General features: G+C 52.4%; 1 protein-coding gene across 2 annotated transcripts in view; it reads left to right on the forward strand.

Moving 5' to 3' along the window:
* Window positions 1–19906, forward strand: part of RALGDS (ral guanine nucleotide dissociation stimulator) — a 135081-nt gene that overhangs the window by 22260 nt on the left and 92915 nt on the right. The window contains exon 1 of one of the 2 annotated variants that reach the window (XM_077305883.1): window positions 6772–6951. The exons of the other annotated variant lie outside the window; for it this stretch is intronic. Within the exon in view, the coding sequence (XP_077161998.1) occupies window positions 6787–6951 (165 nt within the window). The 5' untranslated portion in view covers window positions 6772–6786. Of the gene's footprint in view, window positions 1–6771; window positions 6952–19906 lie in introns of those variants that run through there. 2 annotated transcript variants of the gene reach the window in all.

The following is a 19906-nucleotide window of genomic DNA, read 5'->3' on the forward strand; positions in this document are numbered from 1 at the left end:
TTAGATGAGCAGAGAGCTCTTTGTGGGTCCCTTGGCTACACTTTTGCATGACATACAAGCATGGATATCCGGCCTCAGCTCTGATGAGTTGAGCAGGAACCTGTGAAAGTTCATTCCCCAACGACCACAGTCTAGCTGTTCTGGGAACCAACACAGCTCGTCTCCTTTTCTAGTTCTGTCCTTGCCATAATACTTACTGGGGTACCAGCTGGGTAAGGAGGTGGGGGAGTAAAGGTGATGGGAACAGCATTTCTCAGGGTAAATGATCCTTGTGAACTGAACCCTGGTTTCACAAACACATGGCTTTGCCTTGCATCTGAACCAAGGTTCTGCTTCAGGGGGTCCCCAGTCCCTTTGCCCCAGGGGGCACCTTGGAAATCTGTCCGCAGGTTGGTGGGCACAACAGAAGGTCTGCTGCAGGAGGTAGAGCCAAACACCCAGAGGAAGGTCAGGGGGAAGAAACTGAATAAATACACTGGGGAGGAGGAGCAGGAAAGAAGATCACAAACATGGGTGCCACTAAAAAACGTTATTCTAATATGCGTAGCAAATTGGATCTCCAAGAAGCCCCACTTGGTCCTACCAAGTTTCTGAAAACACTTGGAGGGGGCAGGTAAGGCATTGTAAGCACCATGTCACCTGTGTGGGGGGGGGGCTTGTTTTACTTTACAGTGTACTGCTTAGGATCAAACTCAAAGCAGGCTGCATTCTCACGGGGCCCTTCTTTGCGGAGGGGCACAGGAGCTGCCTTGCTCAGTCCACCTCCTCCAGCATCGGCCTGGAGATGCAGCCACTTGGCACGGTAGAAACCTGAAAAACAAACAGGCCGTTTCTGTCAGTGAGCAGCTGGGTTTCTTCGCGGTCCAACTTGAAGGCTCTCGGCAGGGAGAAGCTGGAGTTCTACCATAGAAAACCAGGCAGGGTTCCAGGAAGAGGCCCGAGCTTGGGAGAAGCATATTTGACACCATCGCATGAAGGGAGTCAGTGGAGGGCCTTTGCATGACCTGGCAGGCATCCATGAAAACGGCAAAGAGCTGTCCAGGGATCCTGACCTGCTTTCATCCTCAAGCCTTTCCCATTGTTCCTTCCTTTTGCAGGAGACTTTGGGCATCGGGAAACAGGCCAATAGAGAGAGAAAGAAAGGAGATGGACACTTGAAAGGGAACTTTTCTGCTTTGGTTCCCCTCCCTGCAGCCAACCCGGAACTTACACAAGTCTGTGAGGGTGGGGGTGGGGGTGGCTGTGCAGTGGGTCCCCAGACATTAGAGGGAATGGATTTAGGGTTGGGTGGGTCTAGGGATGGAAGTGAACTAAAGTTTGATGAAAATTTTGGCCGATTTGTGTTTTGCGAAGCAAATGTTCACAAGCTAAAATGGCCTTTCTTAACTTTTTCACTGCTGAGAAACCCCTGAAACATTCTTTAGGCTTCAAGAAAACCCAGAAGTAGCACAATCATGCAGAATAGGGTTGGGAAGCAGAGCTGTGGACATGCCCCCCTGGGGCATCTCCCCTTCCCATGCCCTCCTGGCACATCACTGGCTATCTGGGGAGCGGGGGCAGGTCAACATGCTCATATATGGTCATATCACCAGATAAATGTGTAGGGCTTGGTTTAGTGGTTAGGAGTGCTGGCTCCTAATCTGGCGTGCCCAGTTTGATTCCCTGTTCCCCCCACATGTAGCCAGCTGGGTGACCTTGGGCTCAGCCCGGCACGGAAAACCTGTTCTGAATGAGCAGGAATATTGGGGCTCTCTCAGCCTCACCCACCTCACAGGGAGAGGGAAGGGAAGGTGATTAGAAGACGCTTTGAGACTCCTTTGGGTAAAGAAAGGTGACATCTAAGAACCAACTCTTCTTCTCAGGCCTCTCTCAGCCTCTCCTCCCTCACAGGGTGTCTGTTGTCAGGAGAGGAAGGGAAGGCGAATGTAAGCTGCTTTGAGTCTCCTTCGGGTAGAGAAAAGCGGCATATAAGAACCAACTCTTCTTCTTCTTCAGTAATCTCAGGGCTCTCTCAGCCTCCCCTCCCTCACAGGGTGTCTGTTGTCAGGAGAGGAAGGGGAGGTGAATGGAAGCCACTTTGAGACTCCTTCGGGTAGAGAAAAGCGGCATATAAGAACCAACACTGCTGCTTCTAACAGATTTTTTAAAAAACGAATTAACTCCCACCCATTCAGGAAACCCTTCCAGGACTGCCAAGAAACCCCATTTCATGAAACCCTGAGTGAGGACGCTTGAGCTAAAAAGACGCCACAAACTCCTATGAATTCTAAGGCGAATCATGATTATTTGTGTTGGTTTACGAAGAGAAGAAAGCAGATTTAAATTACTGCTTTCTGCTCTCCACTTTTTTGCGGGGAGAAGAAAGCAGGGGTTAAATGGTTTTGAACCATTTTAAACTCCCACTTCCTGCTCCTTGCCAAAAGCAGTAGGAAGCAGAAAGCAGGATCCCGAACTGATACAAATAGTTTCAGTTTTCTTGTGGTTTTGGTGACAAACTGTAGTTTAATTCATGGCTTGGATGCTTATTAGAAAGCAGGTTTTCCCCCTGCTTCCCTGCAGCCTCCTGGTGCTCTCCTGCACCTTCTGGAATTCCCAGTCTCCCTGTGACATTTCTCAAACTTACTTGGCTGGAGTGTTTTGGGAAAGAGTACACCAAAAGCTGGATCGCACCCATCTTGAAGGAGAAGTCCTGGTTTTCTTAGTCCTCCCTGCATCGGCATCTTTCACATCTTTCTTTCACAGGTGACCTTTTAAAAAAGGAGACTCTGCAGTGGACACATCATTACTACTTTATCATGTCCTCTGAATTCTCAGCTTTCATTTTTTAAGTACATGTGTAGCCTCTTTTGTCACAAGATATGCCTTTCCTGTAATAACTCTGCAAGGAAAGGGACTGAAGACTTAAAAAAAAACAGAATCTTGGAATTTGGAGGATAGTTATAATGGAATAATAGCATGTCAAAATCAATTGCCACTAGAAGAAAGAGCACCCTAGTGTGACTGAGGGGAGGGGGACAGAGGAATGCCAGCCTCCAGGTGGGGCCTGGGGATCCCCTAGAATTCCAGCTCATCTCCAGACCATAGAGGTCAGTTCCCCTGGAGGAAAGGGCTGCTTGGGAGGGGGACGGAGGGATGCCAGCCTCCAGGTGGGGCCTGGGGATCCCCTGGAATTCCAGCCCATCTCCAGACTACAGAGCTCAGTTCCCCTGGAGGAAAGGGCTGCTTGGGAGGGGGACGGAGGGATGCCAGCCTCCAGGTGGGGCCTGGGGATCCCCTGGAATTCCAGCCCATCTCCAGACTACAGAGCTCAGTTCCCCTGGAGGAAAGGGCTGCTTGGGAGGGGGACGGAGGGATGCCAGCCTCCATGTGGGGCCTGGGGATCCCCTGGAATTCCAGCCCATCTCCAGACTACAGAGCTCAGTTCCCCTGGAGGAAAGGGCTGCTTGGGGGGGGGGACGGAGGGATGCCAGCCTCCAGGTGGGGCCTGCGGATCCCCTAGAATTCCAGCTCCTCTCCAGACTACAGAGCTCAGTTCCCCTGGAGGAAAGGGCTGCTTGGGGGGGGGGACGGAGGGATGCCAGCCTCCAGGTGGGGCCTGGGGATCCCCTGGAATTCCAGCCCATCTCCAGACTACAGAGCTCAGTTCCCCTGGAGGAAAGGGCTGCTTGGGGGGGGGGACGGAGGGATGCCAGCCTCCAGGTGGGGCCTGCGGATCCCCTAGAATTCCAGCTCCTCTCCAGACTACAGAGCTCAGTTCCCCTGGAGGAAAGGGCTGCTTGGGAGGGGGACGGAGGGATGCCAGCCTCCAGGTGGGGCCTGGGGATCCCCTGGAATTCCAGCCCATCTCCAGACTACAGAGCTCAGTTCCCCTGGAGGAAAGGGCTGCTTGGGGGGGGGACGGAGGGATGCCAGCCTCCAGGTGGGGCCTGGGGATCCCCTGGAATTCCAGCCCATCTCCAGACTACAGGGCTCAGTTCCCCTGGAGGAAAGGGCTGCTTGGGAGGGGGACTGGGGGATGCCAGCCTCCAGGTGGGGCCTGGGGATCCCCTGGAATTCCAGCTCATCTCCAGACTGCAGAGCTCAGTTCCCCTGGAGGAAAGGGCTGCTTGGGAGGGGGACAGAGGGATGCCAGCCTCCAGGTGGGGCCTGGGGATCCCCTGGAATTCCAGCCCATCTCCAGGCCACAGGGCTCAGTTCCCCTGGAGGAAAGGGCTGCTTGGGAGGGGGACAGAGGGATGTCGGCCTCCAGGTGGGGCCTGGGGATCCCCTGGAATTCCAGCCCATCTCCAGACTACAGGGCTCAGTTCCCCTGGAGGAAAGGGCTGCTTGGGAGGGGGACTGGGGGATGCCAGCCTCCAGGTGGGGCCTGGGGATCCCCTGGAATTCCAGCTCATCTCCAGACTGCAGAGCTCAGTTCCCCTGGAGGAAAGGGCTGCTTGGGAGGGGGACGGAGGGATGCCAGCCTCCAGGTGGGGCCTGGGGATCCCCTGGAATTCCAGCCCATCTCCAGACTACAGAGCTCAGTTCCCCTGGAGGAAAGGGCTGCTTGGGAGGGGGACGGAGGGATGCCAGCCTCCATGTGGGGCCTGGGGATCCCCTGGAATTCCAGCCCATCTCCAGACTACAGAGCTCAGTTCCCCTGGAGGAAAGGGCTGCTTGGGGGGGGGGACGGAGGGATGCCAGCCTCCAGGTGGGGCCTGCGGATCCCCTAGAATTCCAGCTCCTCTCCAGACTACAGAGCTCAGTTCCCCTGGAGGAAAGGGCTGCTTGGGGGGGGGGACGGAGGGATGCCAGCCTCCAGGTGGGGCCTGGGGATCCCCTGGAATTCCAGCTCCTCTCCAGACTACAGAGCTCAGTTCCCCTGGAGGAAAGGGCTGCTTGGGAGGGGGACGGAGGGATGCCAGCCTCCAGGTGGGGCCTGGGGATCCCCTGGAATTCCAGCCCATCTCCAGACTACAGAGCTCAGTTCCCCTGGAGGAAAGGGCTGCTTGGGGGGGGGACGGAGGGATGCCAGCCTCCAGGTGGGGCCTGGGGATCCCCTGGAATTCCAGCCCATCTCCAGACTACAGAGCTCAGTTCCCCTGGAGGAAAGGGCTGCTTGGGAGGGGGACGGAGGGATGCCAGCCTCCAGGTGGGGCCTGGGGATCCCCTGGAATTCCAGCCCATCTCCAGACTACAGAGCTCGGTTCCCCTGGAGGAAAGGGCTGCTTGGGAGGGGGACGGAGGGATGCCAGCCTCCAGGTGGGGCCTGGGGATCCCCTGGAATTCCAGCCCATCTCCAGACTACAGAGCTCAGTTCCCCTGGAGGAAAGGGCTGCTTGGGGGGGGGACGGAGGGATGCCAGCCTCCAGGTGGGGCCTGGGGATCCCCTGGAATTCCAGCCCATCTCCAGACTACAGAACTCAGTTCCCCTGGAGGAAAGGGCTGCTTGGGAGGGGGACGGAGGGATGCCAGCCTCCAGGTGGGGCCTGGGGATCCCCTGGAATTCCAGCCCATCTCCAGACTACAGAGCTCAGTTCCCCTGGAGGAAAGGGCTGCTTGGGGGGGGGGGGGATGGAGGGATGCCAGCCTCCAGGTGGGGCCTGGGGATCCCCTGGAATTCCAGCCCATCTCCACACTACAGAGCTCAGTTCCCCTGGAGGAAAGGGCTGCTTGGGAGGGGGACGGAGGGATGCCAGCCTCCAGGTGGGGCCTGGGGATCCCCTGGAATTCCAGCCCATCTCCAGACTACAGAGCTCAGTTCCCCTGGAGGAAAGGGCTGCTTGGGAGGGGGACGGAGGGATGCCAGCCTCCAGGTGGGGCCTGGGGATCCCCTGGAATTCCAGCTCATCTCCAGACCATAGAGGTCAGTTCCCCTGGAGGAGATGGATGCTTTGGAAGGTGAACTCTAGGACTTTGTACCGCCCTGAGGTCCCTGCCCCCCCCCCCAGGCTTCACCTCCAAATCTCTAGAGGTTTCCTAACCTAGATCTGGCAACTCAACCCCTCCCTCCTCTGGGAACCCTAGGCGGGGGCTGATGCAGGAAACAGGCAGGGGGGGATGCAAAGGGATGATGCTATTCCGACCAATAAAGAACAGGGTAAAAATACACGACAAAAACAAATGAAACAAAAAACAAGGGGGAGAGCTTCCATCCAAGTTGGTGTTCTTTCTATATGAAATTATGTAATCTGGTTCTAAACCATATTATATGCATCATCTTAAAACAATCTAAAGCATCAAAGACAAAAGAACGATCTTAAATGTGAGATTTTTCAGAAATGTCATGAGATACTTTATAAAATGTGAAGACTGTTACCTGCTGTGAGCTACCCAGGAAGGGCGGGTTACCCCCAAAAGTGGTATTATTATTATTATTATTATTATTATTATTATTATTATTATTATTGTTCTCATGGTTCTCATAATTATTAGTAATAGTCATAAATTTTATTTTGTGTTTGGATGGACCCTTCCGAACCAGCTAGAAGAGAATACAGGTGTCTGATTTGTATTGGGAGATACTGTCTTGCTGTCTTCTTGGATGCCTTAATAGTTCATTCCCCCCCCTCCGCACAGCCTTCTCCCACGCCGCCGTGCGCACTCTAAGGTGCGTGTTGTGGAGGTAAACAGGCTGGTTGCTTGGTTTCCAGCCCCTCCCTTGGCCGGCTGCCCGCTGCGGGTCATGGGGAGGGACCTGCGGAGAGCATGCTTCATCAAGGTGAGGTGGTTTGGTTGGGCAGCCTAAGCTCCGGGCCAGAGCAGGAGGGGGGGAGGACGTTACTCATTGTTTTGGAAGGAGCAGTCATGAAGAATGTGTCTGAGTTTCCTCACGGTCGGAAAATCCTCTCCGCCAGGGCCAGAGCAGCCCCGTGGAGAAGGCCGTCCCTTTCGAGAAATGCCCTCTTTGTGGCGGGAGAGGATCGCCCAGGTTCTGTGATGTTGCTGAGCAGGCACCACGGCAGGAGAAAGGTCAGATTTTGCAGCCGGGGGGTGGGGAAATTGGACAGCTCCAGCTGTCCTGCGGGTCACGGTCCTGGTTCCTGCCTTGCTTAAACTCGCATCCACAGCTTGATCCTTTGGACTGTCGCAGCCAGAGGTAGTGCGCGAGGCCCTTGTGCGTGAGCTTTTCCAGAGAAGCGAGGGAGAAACGGGCTGCCTTGCTGCACAGGAAATGCCTGAACTCTTCCCCATGCAGGGCGCAGGAAATGGGCAGACAACGACGACGATGTAGAGGCATGGATGGCTCAGTGCCGCAACTGCTGTCCACCAGGCAGGGATCATGTCGGTCAGTCGGCTCGTAGGTCTGCTGGAGGGGCCCTTAGCCGCTGGGTTCCCAGTAGGATCCCTGGGGCTGAGTTTTCCCACTTCCAGCTTAGCAGCCGGGGCAAAAGAGGGACCTATCTGATCGGCTCGTGTGGCGAGGGGTGGTGTGGGGGTGGGGAGAGAAGGGCTGAGGTCTTGGCTCTCTTGGCTCTCCGGCAAAGAGAGTGGCTGGCCAGGGGCCATCAAGCAGCATGTGAAAGGCGGCAGTTAAGGTGCTGCTGGTCTTCTGTTGCAGGGCTGGGACCCCCAAATTGGTCACACGCTGACCACAAATGGGTTGCGCCAGTCAGAGCAATTGGACTGTTTTGTTCCTTTTAGAGAGAGGGGAGTAGAGCGAGCGTCCAGGACTGAAAGCCAAAGAGGGCAGGGATCCAGAAGATCTTGGGGCAGCCCCCACTGCCCAGGATGCCAGCCTTTCTCCTTCTCCAAAGAAGTGTGCGTGTTCACACGGAAGTGTGTACCTTGAATAGGTACATGCCGGTGTGCCTGCACACGAAAGCTTACACCCCAAATTAGACTTGGTTGGTCTTCAAGGGGCCACCGGACTCAAACTTTGTTCTGCTGCCCACCTGGATCCATCAACATGAGCCTCAGGAGAGGGCGGTATATAAATATAAACAAACAAACAAACAAAGCAGTGGGACAGAATTGAGGTCCAGTGTCACCCTTAAGACCAGCCAACGTTTATTCAAATTTGTCTTATGTTCCAGTATCTCTGAAGAAGTCACCAAGTCTGACACCCAGAATTGAACTTTGCGGGTTTGAAAGGTGCCTCTGCTGCTTCAGACCATAATGGTGACCCACCTGGATCTCCCTTTCCCAAACCGCTCTGTTGCATCTTCTCTCACACACCCCCTCCCCCCGGAGAGGAGGGAAGGGGTTGCAGAGTGGAAAGCATCCGAAGTCAGGCCCCTGGTGCCTTGTGAGATTATTGGGGGGCATTCTGGGTTCCTCCACATTGTGAGTGTGAAATTGGGGAAATGTTGGTGATTGGTCTTGGCGTGCTTGGTATGTGTGAATAGCTGTGTTAATCATAGGCTGGCAGTATCAAAAGTATTTATTCAGCAGGCTGCTTTCTCTGTAAATATTGATATAGCCAATACCACTGATGTGTCATTTTAATAGTAGTCTGCATTAAGCTCCCAAAGGAATTCATAATTTTAAAATTCAGTTGGGGTAAAGGAACAGAAAGGGAAGGGAAAGGTCGGATTTAGGAAAAACCTGCAGCTTTTGAGGGGTGGGTCTTGGGGAGGGCGGGGCTTGGGAAGAGCCCATCCTCCAAAGCTGCCGTCTTCTCCAGGGGAATTGATCTTGGTTGTCTAGCGCAGTGGTCCCCAACCTTTTTATCACCGGGGACCAGTCAACGCTTGACAATTTTACTGAGGTCCAGCGGGGGGGGGGAGGTAGTCTTTTGCCGAGGGACGTTGACGCCTGAGCCCCTGCTCCACTTGCTTTCCTGCCAGCACCCCTGACTTCCCCTCACCCGTTGGGGGGCGCTGCCAGCAGCAGCTGCACAGTGCCACACCGAGGGGGAGCCCCAGCCATGGCGGCCACTGGAGAGCACCAAAGGGAGCCAGTGGCAGAGTGGCAGGGCAGCCCCCGAGGCAGCAGCTGGGGAGGAGGACGAGGAGGAGCCGCAGCCCGGTACTGACTGATGCACGGACCGGTCTCAGTCCCCGCACCGGGGGTTGAGGAGCACTGGTCTAGAGATCAGTTGTAATAGTAGGAGGTCTGCAACTGCCACATGGAGTTTACAAAAATAAATTGACCATACAGTATGGGTAGCCGAGCACGAAGACGGTGAGAGGCAAATGTATAACAAAAGATTCAAGCAAGAGCTTCAAGAATAGCTTCCTTATTTTAACTTGCTTCTCAAGAACTCCCTTATGACTGGCTTTAGAATTAAAACAGCTTCTGGTAATACTGCTTTCAAATTATAAATCTTCATCAGAATTCCAATTATAACTTGTCGCGGAACTGTTAACAGGTACATACTCCATTCAGACTCTCACCGGGTCCTTAATTCCGAGGTTTGAGGATTCGTAACCTGGACTTTTAATGGTTACTTCGTACATTTGTTATGTGGCCTTGTGGGGTTGCCAGATCCTGGAGTTCTGGGGAGGAGGGAGTTTGCGGTGTTGTTCGTTCTTGGTATCAGTTAAGGAGACAGCATGGAGCACAGTTCTTTCCCTGTCCCCTTCCTTTTTGCCTGCTCCGACCCTTACCCAGTCATGGAGTGGGCTAAAGGTAAAGGTAAAGGTAAAGGTATCCCCTGTGCAAGCACCGAGTCATGTCTGACCCTTGGGGTGACGCCCTCTGGCGTTTTCATGGCAGACTCAATACGGGGTGGTTTGCCAGTGCCTTCCCCATGGAGTGGGCTAGAGCAGTCTAAAACACTGACTTGAATTGAAGGAACAGAGTTGTCGAAACCCCACAGTGGTGTACAGTGACAGACCTTCCAGGGGAGCTGATCTCTGTTGGTCGGAGATGAGCCATAATTCTGGGTCCATTTCCACACATCAGTAAAAATAGCGTTACGCCAGCTGAATAGCGCTAAATCACATTGCACCTCCCAGCCCCTCCTCCGCTTTTAGCTGTCTCGCCTTTGTCTGCCTTCTTTAAACTCTTCTCACCCTCCACATCTGCTTCTGGAAATGGTGGAAGAGAGCAGCCCTCCTTATACATGATTCTCTTCTGCCTGTCAATCAATTCAGGCAACCAATCCCCTTCCTCCATATTTTGATGCAGTTTAAAGGTCCTGCGATGCCCACTATATATTTTTTAATTCATACTTCTCTGTTGGAATGCCTGTGCCTACAATCATAGATGCATAGTGCTTTTTGAACGCCACCCATTATGGGATCACGAGTCCTTTGATACATTTGAAAATTAATATCATTCCTGATTTTTTTTTGGGGGGGGGGGAGAGGAAACTTTTGAGAGGCATGCTTTGTGTTACAATTTTGAAAAAAATAGACTTTTATTTCTTGCCTTGCCTGCACGTGTGTCTGTCTATTCATTGCTCCAGGCATGTTGCCATTTTAAAAAAGACATTCCCATCCCCGGGAACAAGGGAGAGGGAGGCGGGTGCGAGGGCGGGACGAGGCAGGTGACTTTAGCACATTTGAGCCTCCATAACTTCCCTCTGCTGGTTGCTCTCTGTAAGCTAGCACTTTTTAGGGTGGTGAGTCCACTTTATGAGATTCCCAAACTCGTGCTTTAAAATGCAGGATGTAGCCAGCCGGTTACTGCCGAGACGCTGGATGTGGGTGACGTCATGCGGAGTGGCCGGAATATGACGCCTACATTAGGTAAGCATTTCACTGTATTTATTGCATGCAGAAAAGCCCTGGGGATTCCCCAGGTCCCACCTGCAGGCTGGCCTCCCTGTGGCCTTGACTTAGTTATTTCCTCTTTAGCCTCAGTTCTTTTTCTGTAAAATGGGCACCTTGTTCATGAAGTACAGTAAACAAGGCGCTGCTTGCACTTTTAAATGTGCTTCTTAGCCCTATGCATAGGTTTTAAAAGTTACTGCACATTCCTGTTTGAGTCACTTGTGGACTACAGGAAACTAATCGTTACACTTGTGTGTCTAGTCACTCAGTGAAGCTTCTCTGTTTGCCCCAGGAAAATAGTGATTTTCAGGCTCACAGGCAAGGTGGAGACAGAACTTAGACACATTTCTGGCAGAGGAAGGAAGCTACAGGAAGTCAAGGAATGGGATTGGAAGAGCAGGGAGCTGGGTAGATGCACTTAAGTAGGAGAGGCCAGGTTTCAAATGTTGCATTTCTTCTGGAACCATACATTTGAATAAGTTTCCATTGCTCATTTCCATTGCCCCATCCCATCCATGAAACTGAGAATAATAGAGAACTGGTTTATGAATAAGCAAGAACAATTATCAAATGCACTGGGTGTTGTTGTTTTTTAAACACTAACAGAAAAATATTAAAACAGCTCTCATGATGGTCTTTGGCAGTGGGATAATGTGAAATGACAGACGTCATAGAGTTTTTTATTTCATTTCTTTACTCATCAAGTCATTAAATTGTGGAATTCACTGTGAGGTGGCCATGACTGTAATGACTTTGAGAGGGCTTCATTAGACGGATGCTCGGAGGAGAGCTCCATCAACAGCTACTAGCCATGGTGACTTGGGAGAACCTCCATAGTCAGAGGCAGTAATACTGGAACTAGGAGACTGGCTGGCTTCGCTGTGAACCAGCAAGCTGTACTGGTCTGATCTAGCAGGTGTCTTCATATGTTATGTCAACGGAGACAACATGTTTTGCTTTGGTAAGAACCGCATGTGCATGAAATACTGTTGTCACAAGGATTGAGTTTCTTGGTCACCAGGATTGGCTTCAGTTTGTTTGGACAAAGGGGGGGGGGGTTCCAAGCCGTGAGATCAGCTCAGTCGTTGGCTTTGGGAATGGGTTGGGAGCAAAACCAAGATGTCCCTGAGGTGCAGGGCGTAATTGTACCATGCAGGAGAATTCTGTGTGAAGAAATCCATTTGAAATGTTGTCTTCAAGCTTCTGGGAATCTTTACTGCATCCGTATATGTGCCAGACAGACCCCACAGCATGGGAAATGTCATCTCAGGGGGCCTCATTGTGTTACTGGCTCACCTGAGAACATGCCGTAGCCATGCAGTGGCCTGGAGGATCTGTCTGTCTTTCGTGGAAACATTTGTCCAAGCCTGGAACCCCAGGTGAGGTTCAAAATCGCTGCAGCAGAGGAAGAAAAATGAAAGCCCCAGCATGGTTGGAGGAGGCAGGACTTTCACAGACCTCCTTGTAGCTTTGCCTCAGTAGCACCACTCAGTTGCTTCTCAAGGCTTAGAAGCCGGGCATGGCGGATGGCCCTCCCCATGTCTGCGCAGGCTTCTTCTCTATTATAACGCCTATAGATAAATCAGTCCCCGTGAGTGTTTTTAATTCTTTATGCCAGGCAAGGCTGTTGCCATTGGCATAGCTTGTGGCTGTGAATTCTGCATGCTACTGAGGTTTTAGCTGATGTGCAGAATTTTTCATATACTGTTTATTTTTTCTATTTTTTTATTTTTGAATTTGTATCCAGCCCCTCCTGCCTAGTGCTGGCTTGGGGTGGCTCACAGATAAAACAATTAAAAAACCCCCATAAATACAATAAAACAGTAAAACATTCCTTATCCCCACAATTAAAACTAGCATCAAAAAACTAACATCAAGATGGCAATAGATTTAAGAGAAAAAGACCCCCCCAAAAAACATCGCTGTTCAGGCCTCAAGCCACTACCATAGCACTCAATAGTATCTCATTTAGCATAGGGCGGGACCCCCAGATTGTAACACTGGGCATCCCTCCCCGGCCTCAACCAAAGGCCTGGCAGAAGAGCTCCGTCTCACACGCCATGAAGAAACTTGACAGGGCCCTGATCTGGGGCATTTTTATCCTCTAAGGAGATCAGAGTAGCACACGTGAATTCCGGCTTCTTCTTACGGCTTCCAGAAAGCCTTGTAAAGTAGTTTGGAAGAAGGCCACCTTGACGAAGCCAAGCTCAGGGCAGGGATGGTAACCGAGACCTCCCGGTTCCTAGCCCAGCAGGGGCTCGCTTCCTACTTCATGGTGGGCGTGGCTCATGTTCCTCAGGGCTCGGAGCCAGACTGGCTTAAGTTCCTCCAAAGAGGGCTGCCTCACAGGCCTTCGTGCTGCATTCATGGCATGGTTCCAGCTCTTTCAGGGCCATCTTTCCATCCAAATAGAATCCCCCAGGTGGCAAATACAACCGCAGCATAAGGTGTGTCCAGGGGTGGCCAAACCGTGGCTCTCCAGATGTCCATGGATGACAATTCCCACGAGCCCCTGCCAGCATGCGCAAATTGTCGTCCATGGACATCTGGAGAGCCACAGTTTGGCCCAGCTGGTATATGTGAAATATTTAGATAATTCAATAAAAGCATGTAGACACACAAACACCAATAAGAGTTCCTGGGCATGTGCCCAAGAAGACAAAAAACCTTTGCTTGCTGGCAGAAGACACGAATAAAGGAGAGAGAGGAACCTTCCAAGTTTTGCCACCAGGACCCTTCTTGGGTAGCCCCTGAAGTTGACAGAAGCGGACGGGTCGGTTCACCTGGGAGAAGGGATGCTGACCCCCACGCTGTGCAGTGTTTTAAGGGTCAGTGTGACTGAGAGCGGTGTAGATTAATGTGCTACGGTCCCTACAACCCACCCCCCGTCAGCATTCGGTCTGCAGCATTCTGTTGCTTCCGAACAGTCTTGAAGGGCAGCCCTACCTAGAATGCATTGCAGTGATCTAATCCAGGTGTTCACAGGGCCTGCTCCACGGCAGCAAGCCCTGTTCTGATCAGGTAGGGCCACATCTGGCTTACCAGCCAGAGCTGTTCAAATGCACTCCTGGACACTCCTGCACACCCAGAGGAGGGCAGCCACCCCGAGCCACCTCCCTTGCGACCACTGTAAAAAATGCCACTTCTACATTTGAGGTTGAAAGTGCATTTCACAAAGTGCCCTCGGGCCTTTATTTTGCACACCCCACTGAGGAAAATGCACGTGCCACAAGCTTGTGCAGAGAGTGTGGATTTCCTCCTCCTGAGCGGCTGCAGCCCATCCCCACGCCGGGCTGGCTTGAGCTGCTGCGATGTTTCTTGTCGCTAGATGCTTGCTGCTGAGATTTGCTCTGGGGTCGGCCCTGGGGGGGAAGGGGGCCGCGCCCAGGCGACCCGGGTCAGGCCTCTCCTTGCGCCACTGCGGCATGTGCGAGCCGAGCCCTAGGAGCTTGCGGCTGGGGAAAGGGGCACTCCTGCGAGCGAAATGCACGCGCCAGAAGCAGCCGTTCCTGGAATGCTCTTCGGGTTCCCCGTCAAGGGGAAAGCCCTTTGCAAGCAACGGGGGGGGGGGGGGGGGGGAGGCGGCGCGGAATGGAAATGCCGTCTCCATGGCAACCGCAGGTAGTCCTTCAGCCAGTGGAAGAAACAAGTCCTGCGCATGGATAGCACCACTGGATTTTTGCAGACGGGGGAGGGGAAGACATGTTTAGGGCCATCAGCCCAGGAATTTTTAGTCGATTTACCACCTGCTTTTCAACCAATTGGTCCAGTTTAAATGGATGCATGTGTTCCCAAGACCCTGGGTTCCCTTTGCAAACGCACCACTGAAAACAAGGGAAAGCCCTCCTGGGCCGTTTACGAGGTTTTCATTCCACTCCTGCTGGCCTGTCTTTCTTGCCGATGTATAAATCCGCTGGAGAACTGACTGAGACCTCTTGGCTGCCTGCAGCAATTGGGAAAGCTGCCTTTTTTTGGCATTCCCAGGTGAAATGTCTGCTTTCCTACAACTGAACAAATACCCACCCAGGTCAGTGCCAGGGAACTGGCCATTTCAGGGGTTCCTTTTTTCATGTCATGCCACAATAAAATCCCCCAAACCAAACAGCCCCTCCCCAGTAACCCACAAGTGAATTAGCAGGCGGATGTTCCTGGCATGCCTGTGCCCCAGGTTCCATCTTTTGGATTAATCAGACAGAAGAGTTGATGAAGCCACCAATGAAACCCCTGGAAGCTTGTTGGCCTCCTAAGGAGGGCCTTCCGGGGGTGCCCCGGAGACCTCTTGTCCCTGTCCATTCAGAGCCAGAAGGATGGCGGGGAAAGATGTTTTGATATCTTGGGGTTCCTCTTGCAAACACAGGCTGAATCTTGCTAGGCTCTGTAGAGATGGCAGCGGTGCCTGGGAGCTGTCTCCATGGAGATGGAGCCCAGTACCTGCTTGGCGGAGGGAGGGGGGTGCCCAAAACGCACAGCAGAATTTTATTTTCGCTTGGAAACTTAAACCGCAGTGCTGGCCCTCTGCCTTTGGAGCATTTTGGTGCCCAGAGCGAAAATCCCCACTGATTTTTGGAGCTGTGAAATGGGTGGGGAGGGGGACTCCAACCCGCGCTAATCGTGTGTCATCCCTCAGCCAACTAATTAGTTTTCCCTCTTTAATGGGCATGATCTGTTTGCTCTGCAGTGCTAATTGATGTTCTGGCATGTTAAAAAGGCCAGTCAGTGGTTTGTAGCATCTTGATTGTGGATTCATTTTGCATGCATGTCTTGTCTGGCGTGGGTTGCTGTATTCTGTTGGGGGTGAGGGGAACCCTCTGGTGTCAAGTGGTACAGCAGACAGAAGTACTGCTCTGCCTGTAGAAAAGGCCAGTTCACACATGCAGGCATGTCCAGTTAGCAAATTATCGTACGGTTGTATGGGCATTTTTGCATGATCTACATGCAAATGGACTCTGTGTTCAAATGGTGCCCGTGATGCTTGAGATCCCATTCACACATGCAAGTCATCCCTGGATACCTGTCCTTGCTCAGTGATAGGCATGTGTGGACAGAAACCTTGCCAAGCTTGGCAGGGTCAAATTCAGTCTGCTGGATGGGGATTAAAAGCCATTGAGAACCCCCCCCCCCATAAAAAAAATCTACAGACTATTAGAAACCCCAGAAGTGGCAATTCATGCAGATTATGGTGGGGAAGCAGAGCTGTGGCCACACCCACCCGGGGCCCCTCCCCTTCCACCCCCTCCAGGCCCATCATTGGCCATTTGGGGAGGGGCTGTATCACTCAACATGATCATATATGGCCATATCACCTGATAAATGTTTAACAATTTTAAAAACTATATAAAAAGTTAATTAATTCCCACCTATTCAGGAAACCCTTCCAGGGCCATCAAGAAACCCCAGGGCTTCACAAAATGCAGGTTGAGAAAGCTTGTTGTAAAGGATTTTGCCCTGTCCAGATTTTGAATGTCCACCCCATCCAGTTCCAGTGCTTGAACTTTTTAGCATCCTGATGCCTATGTGGAATAGCTTTTCAGTTTGTCTCTCTTTCTGCACTTGCAAGATCCTTTTTATCCTCTGGAGCTGGGGGTGGAAAGGGCAGAAAAGTTGCAGCCAACTTGTGGAAGTGGAGAGGAGCAGAGGGGGGGTCTGCTTGGTGGACCCTGAACTTCCTTGGTGGACCCTGAACTTCTCCCCTCCGCGTATTAACCAGGGCCAACCTGGTTTAGCTTCTGCGGTCCAATGAGTTTGGGCAAACATGAGCCATTCAGGCCACCCAAAGACAACTTTGTATTTAAAGAAGGAAAGGGGGACTTGGTTTTTATACCCTGCTTTTCACTCCGCACAACAGACACCAGGGTTGTGTGCTTTGGCTGCTTCGTTGAGAACCGAAGCCCGAGGCGGGTAGCACCGTAAGAGAGCGCCAGGGCGGGCAACCCTAACAGGCACCCTGTGAGGTGGGTGAGGCTGAGAGCATCAGACGTGGCTCATCCGACTGGCAGCTGCGCTCTTAACCATGACTCCACCCTGCTGATAAAGGCAAAACAGCAGCCTGGAGAATTTTCCTGGCCAGCTGGCAACCCTGAAAGAGAAGGGAGAAGCAGGGTCTCTTCCCATTGCACCCCAGTAGGCCTAATCCACAAATCTGCTGCTCTCAGCATGGACCCATGAATGGGATGGGGAAGCAGGGAGGAAATTGGGTCAGTGCAGGCTTCCAATGGGCATTCCCCATAAGGATGTCCTGCATTGCAGTCTCATAAGCCCAGGCAGGGTCTGATCCCTGGCCCAGTGCATGTGCATGCTGCTCTTGGTCGAATGTTCTAGAAATCTGTCTGTTCACCTTAAAAGACAGGTACATCTTAGCTCAGGCCTTTTGTAGCCTGGCTCATTGCAGAAGTGGCCAGCTTGCTGCAGGCGGCCCCTTCCTCACGGTGTGCTGGGACAATGAAGTGCAAATAGGGTCTGCTGCAGCAGTTGGTTCCTGGGGAGCTTCATGTCCCCCCCCCCCCCCATGATCTGGGCTCCAAACAATGCCTTGGGTGGAGATTTCCTCCTGCTCAGGCACTTGGCTGTTGTTTGGATAAACTTTCTTTTCATGCTTCTTTGCTAAAAACATGCAATGCCGTCCTGGACAGACCCTCCCCCCCCTGCCGCAGATGAAAATAATATCCTGCCACTGGAACTCAGAGAACTTGGGCTGCATCAACAGAGGCATCACATCACAATCGCAAGATGTCCTCGTCCCACTGCAAACCACGTGTGCCGTTCTGGAGGCCTCACTTCCCAAAGGACGTGCTCAAAATGGAGAGGGGGCAGAGGAGAGCAAGGAGGAGGAGGATCTGAGGGCGCCTGGGGACCAAACCCTAGGAGGAGAGGCTTTGGGGAATGTTTTGGGAATGCTCAGCCTGGTGAAGAGAGGGTTGAGGGGGGACAGGATTGCTCCCTTTAAATATTTGAAAGGTGGTCACTTGGAGGGGGGCAGGGAATGGTTCCTGTTGGCAGCAGAGGATACGACCCTGTAGTAATGGGTTTAAACTACATGTAGAAAATATCAGATAGACATCAGGAAAAAAAATTTCACAGTCCAAGTAGTTCAGCAGTGGAACTGTCTCAGGAGATGGGGAGCTCCCCCTCACTAGGGGTCTCCAAGCAGCGGCTGGACAGATCCTTCTCCTGGATGCTTGAGGTTGACCCTGCACTGAGCAGGGGGTGGGACTAGATAGTTCCCGCCCCCAGAAGCACGGAAGGTGCTAGACATCCCCTCCTGGGGCTGGGAGCCAGTAGGCCACAGGTATCATTTGCTTGGGGGCAACGAATCTTCATTCCGCCTTGCTAGTGGTCTTCCGTGCGTCGGTAGCACAAGCCAAACGGTTATGGATCCTCAAGAATGAGTGTTGGGAGTCTGGCACGGCCGACTGGCCTGGAGGGGGAAAACGGCCTATTTGTAATGGAGGCCAAATGGGGTGTTTTTGTCCACGTCCACGCCATGCAAAGCTTCAGAGGCCCGTAGCCTCTGTTAAAGGGGCAGGGTGCTTTCCCCGAGGCTCACTGGCAAGCCTTCCTGTAATGCCCAGTGCGGTTGTGGTCACCCTTTGCCTTGTCCTGCTCAGGGAGAAATGCAGCAGGAGAAACTTTCTCAGTTGGAGATCTGAGGCCAGAGGGTGCAAGCTGCACGTCACAGCTGAGAGCAGGAGCTGTGGGAGAGGTAAAAATTCAACTGTGAAGCGTTTCCAAACAGGGAGGGACACACAGCTAAAGGGCTTCTCACAACTTCTGCACCTGGCCAAGCCCATTCTGCACACTTTTGATCTGCTGTTCTCAACTTTTTCACCATTGAGAAACCTCTGAAACATTTTGGAGGCGTCAAGAAACACCTGATAAATGTTAAATACATTTTAAAGATGCATTAAAATTAATTCCCACCCATTTGGGAAACCCGTCCCAGGCCATCACAAAACCCTGGTTGAGAGAGCCTGTGTGCTTTCGAAGTAGATCTTCCTGTTCCTCACCTTGCAGGTGCAGGTCTCAAGGTGGTGTGCTATGAGGCCTGTCCTGTCCCCCATGCCCCTTTCCCTTTTGTTACAGGCATGCTAAGGCCTTCCCTTCTAAGGCGGTTGTGACCATGGAAGGGGGAAAGCTGAGGGTGGGGAGGCTCAGTTGCGCTCAAAGTGGGAAGGCAGGTACTTGGGACATGATTGTGCTAGTGCCCTGGCACAAAGACATTTCCAGCAGGGTGAAACATGCGCAGGGCAGATATCCAGGGCGTTATGGTACTTGCACAGAAGCTAGATGTCCGTCTCTTGTGAATTGGGCTGCCCATTTTCTCCTGGAGGCCCTGCTCCTGTGCACTGAGCAGCAGGTAGATGCAGACACTGAACTGGTGAGGCTTTTCCTGGTAGGGAAATAACACATTAGGAAAAGCTTCATTTCTTTTGTTTACTTGGCCAGAGTCTGTCAGCTCCTCTTTTGGGAATTCTGGCTCTGCCTACTTCCTACAGGCCTTGTTCCACTATTGTCTTGTTTTACCTTTCTAAGAAAGCGGGGGGGGGGGGGGTAAATCTAGGGCATGAATCTTTAGGGCTGCAGGAGTAAGCTGACGGATGCTGGGCTGTCCCCAGGGGTGCGTGGCTGGTGCTGTTCCGCCCTTCCTCTTCAGATCTCTCCCCCCCCCCCCGGTCACAAATTGGGTATTACGCAGATTGCTCTCTTTTTGCTTTAAATTATTCATTGGCCCAGTCAGCCCTCCTGACTGTCCCACCAATCAAAGAAGCTTGCCAGGAGGACTCACAAGCCAGGGCCTTTTTGGTGCCAGGCCCACAACTACAGAACAACCTCCTGGAGGGAGGGGGAGTGCCTGGCCCCTCACTTTCCATCTTCGGGCGGCAGTTGAAGACAGGTGGTTGTTGGCTTTTTAGGACTGCATTTGAATAGCTTAGGTTTTATTTATTGGCTGTCCTAATTGAGATTTTAAATTGGAGTCTGCCTTGTTTACATTGCAAGCTGCTTAGTCCTTTGAGGTTGAAAGGCAGCTAATAATCGTTTAAGTACAATAAATCAATGTTGTTAAAAATGCACCACATCTGTTCATGGTTGACAATATAGTGGAAACAAGGATGGATGAAGCCACCCTAAGCCTGACAGGCAGAGAGGGGGGGCTCAACCCGCCTCCGAAGCATGTACTGGAGAGCCACACGTAGACATGTTTATGCTCAGGGCGAGCTCCCGATTTGGGATGTGTGCCTTAGCTCGGTTCGGCCGCCTTGGCAATCACC

This window comes from Paroedura picta, chromosome 12, assembly GCF_049243985.1.
Source record: "Paroedura picta isolate Pp20150507F chromosome 12, Ppicta_v3.0, whole genome shotgun sequence".
NCBI classification, from domain to species: domain Eukaryota; kingdom Metazoa; phylum Chordata; class Lepidosauria; order Squamata; family Gekkonidae; genus Paroedura; species Paroedura picta.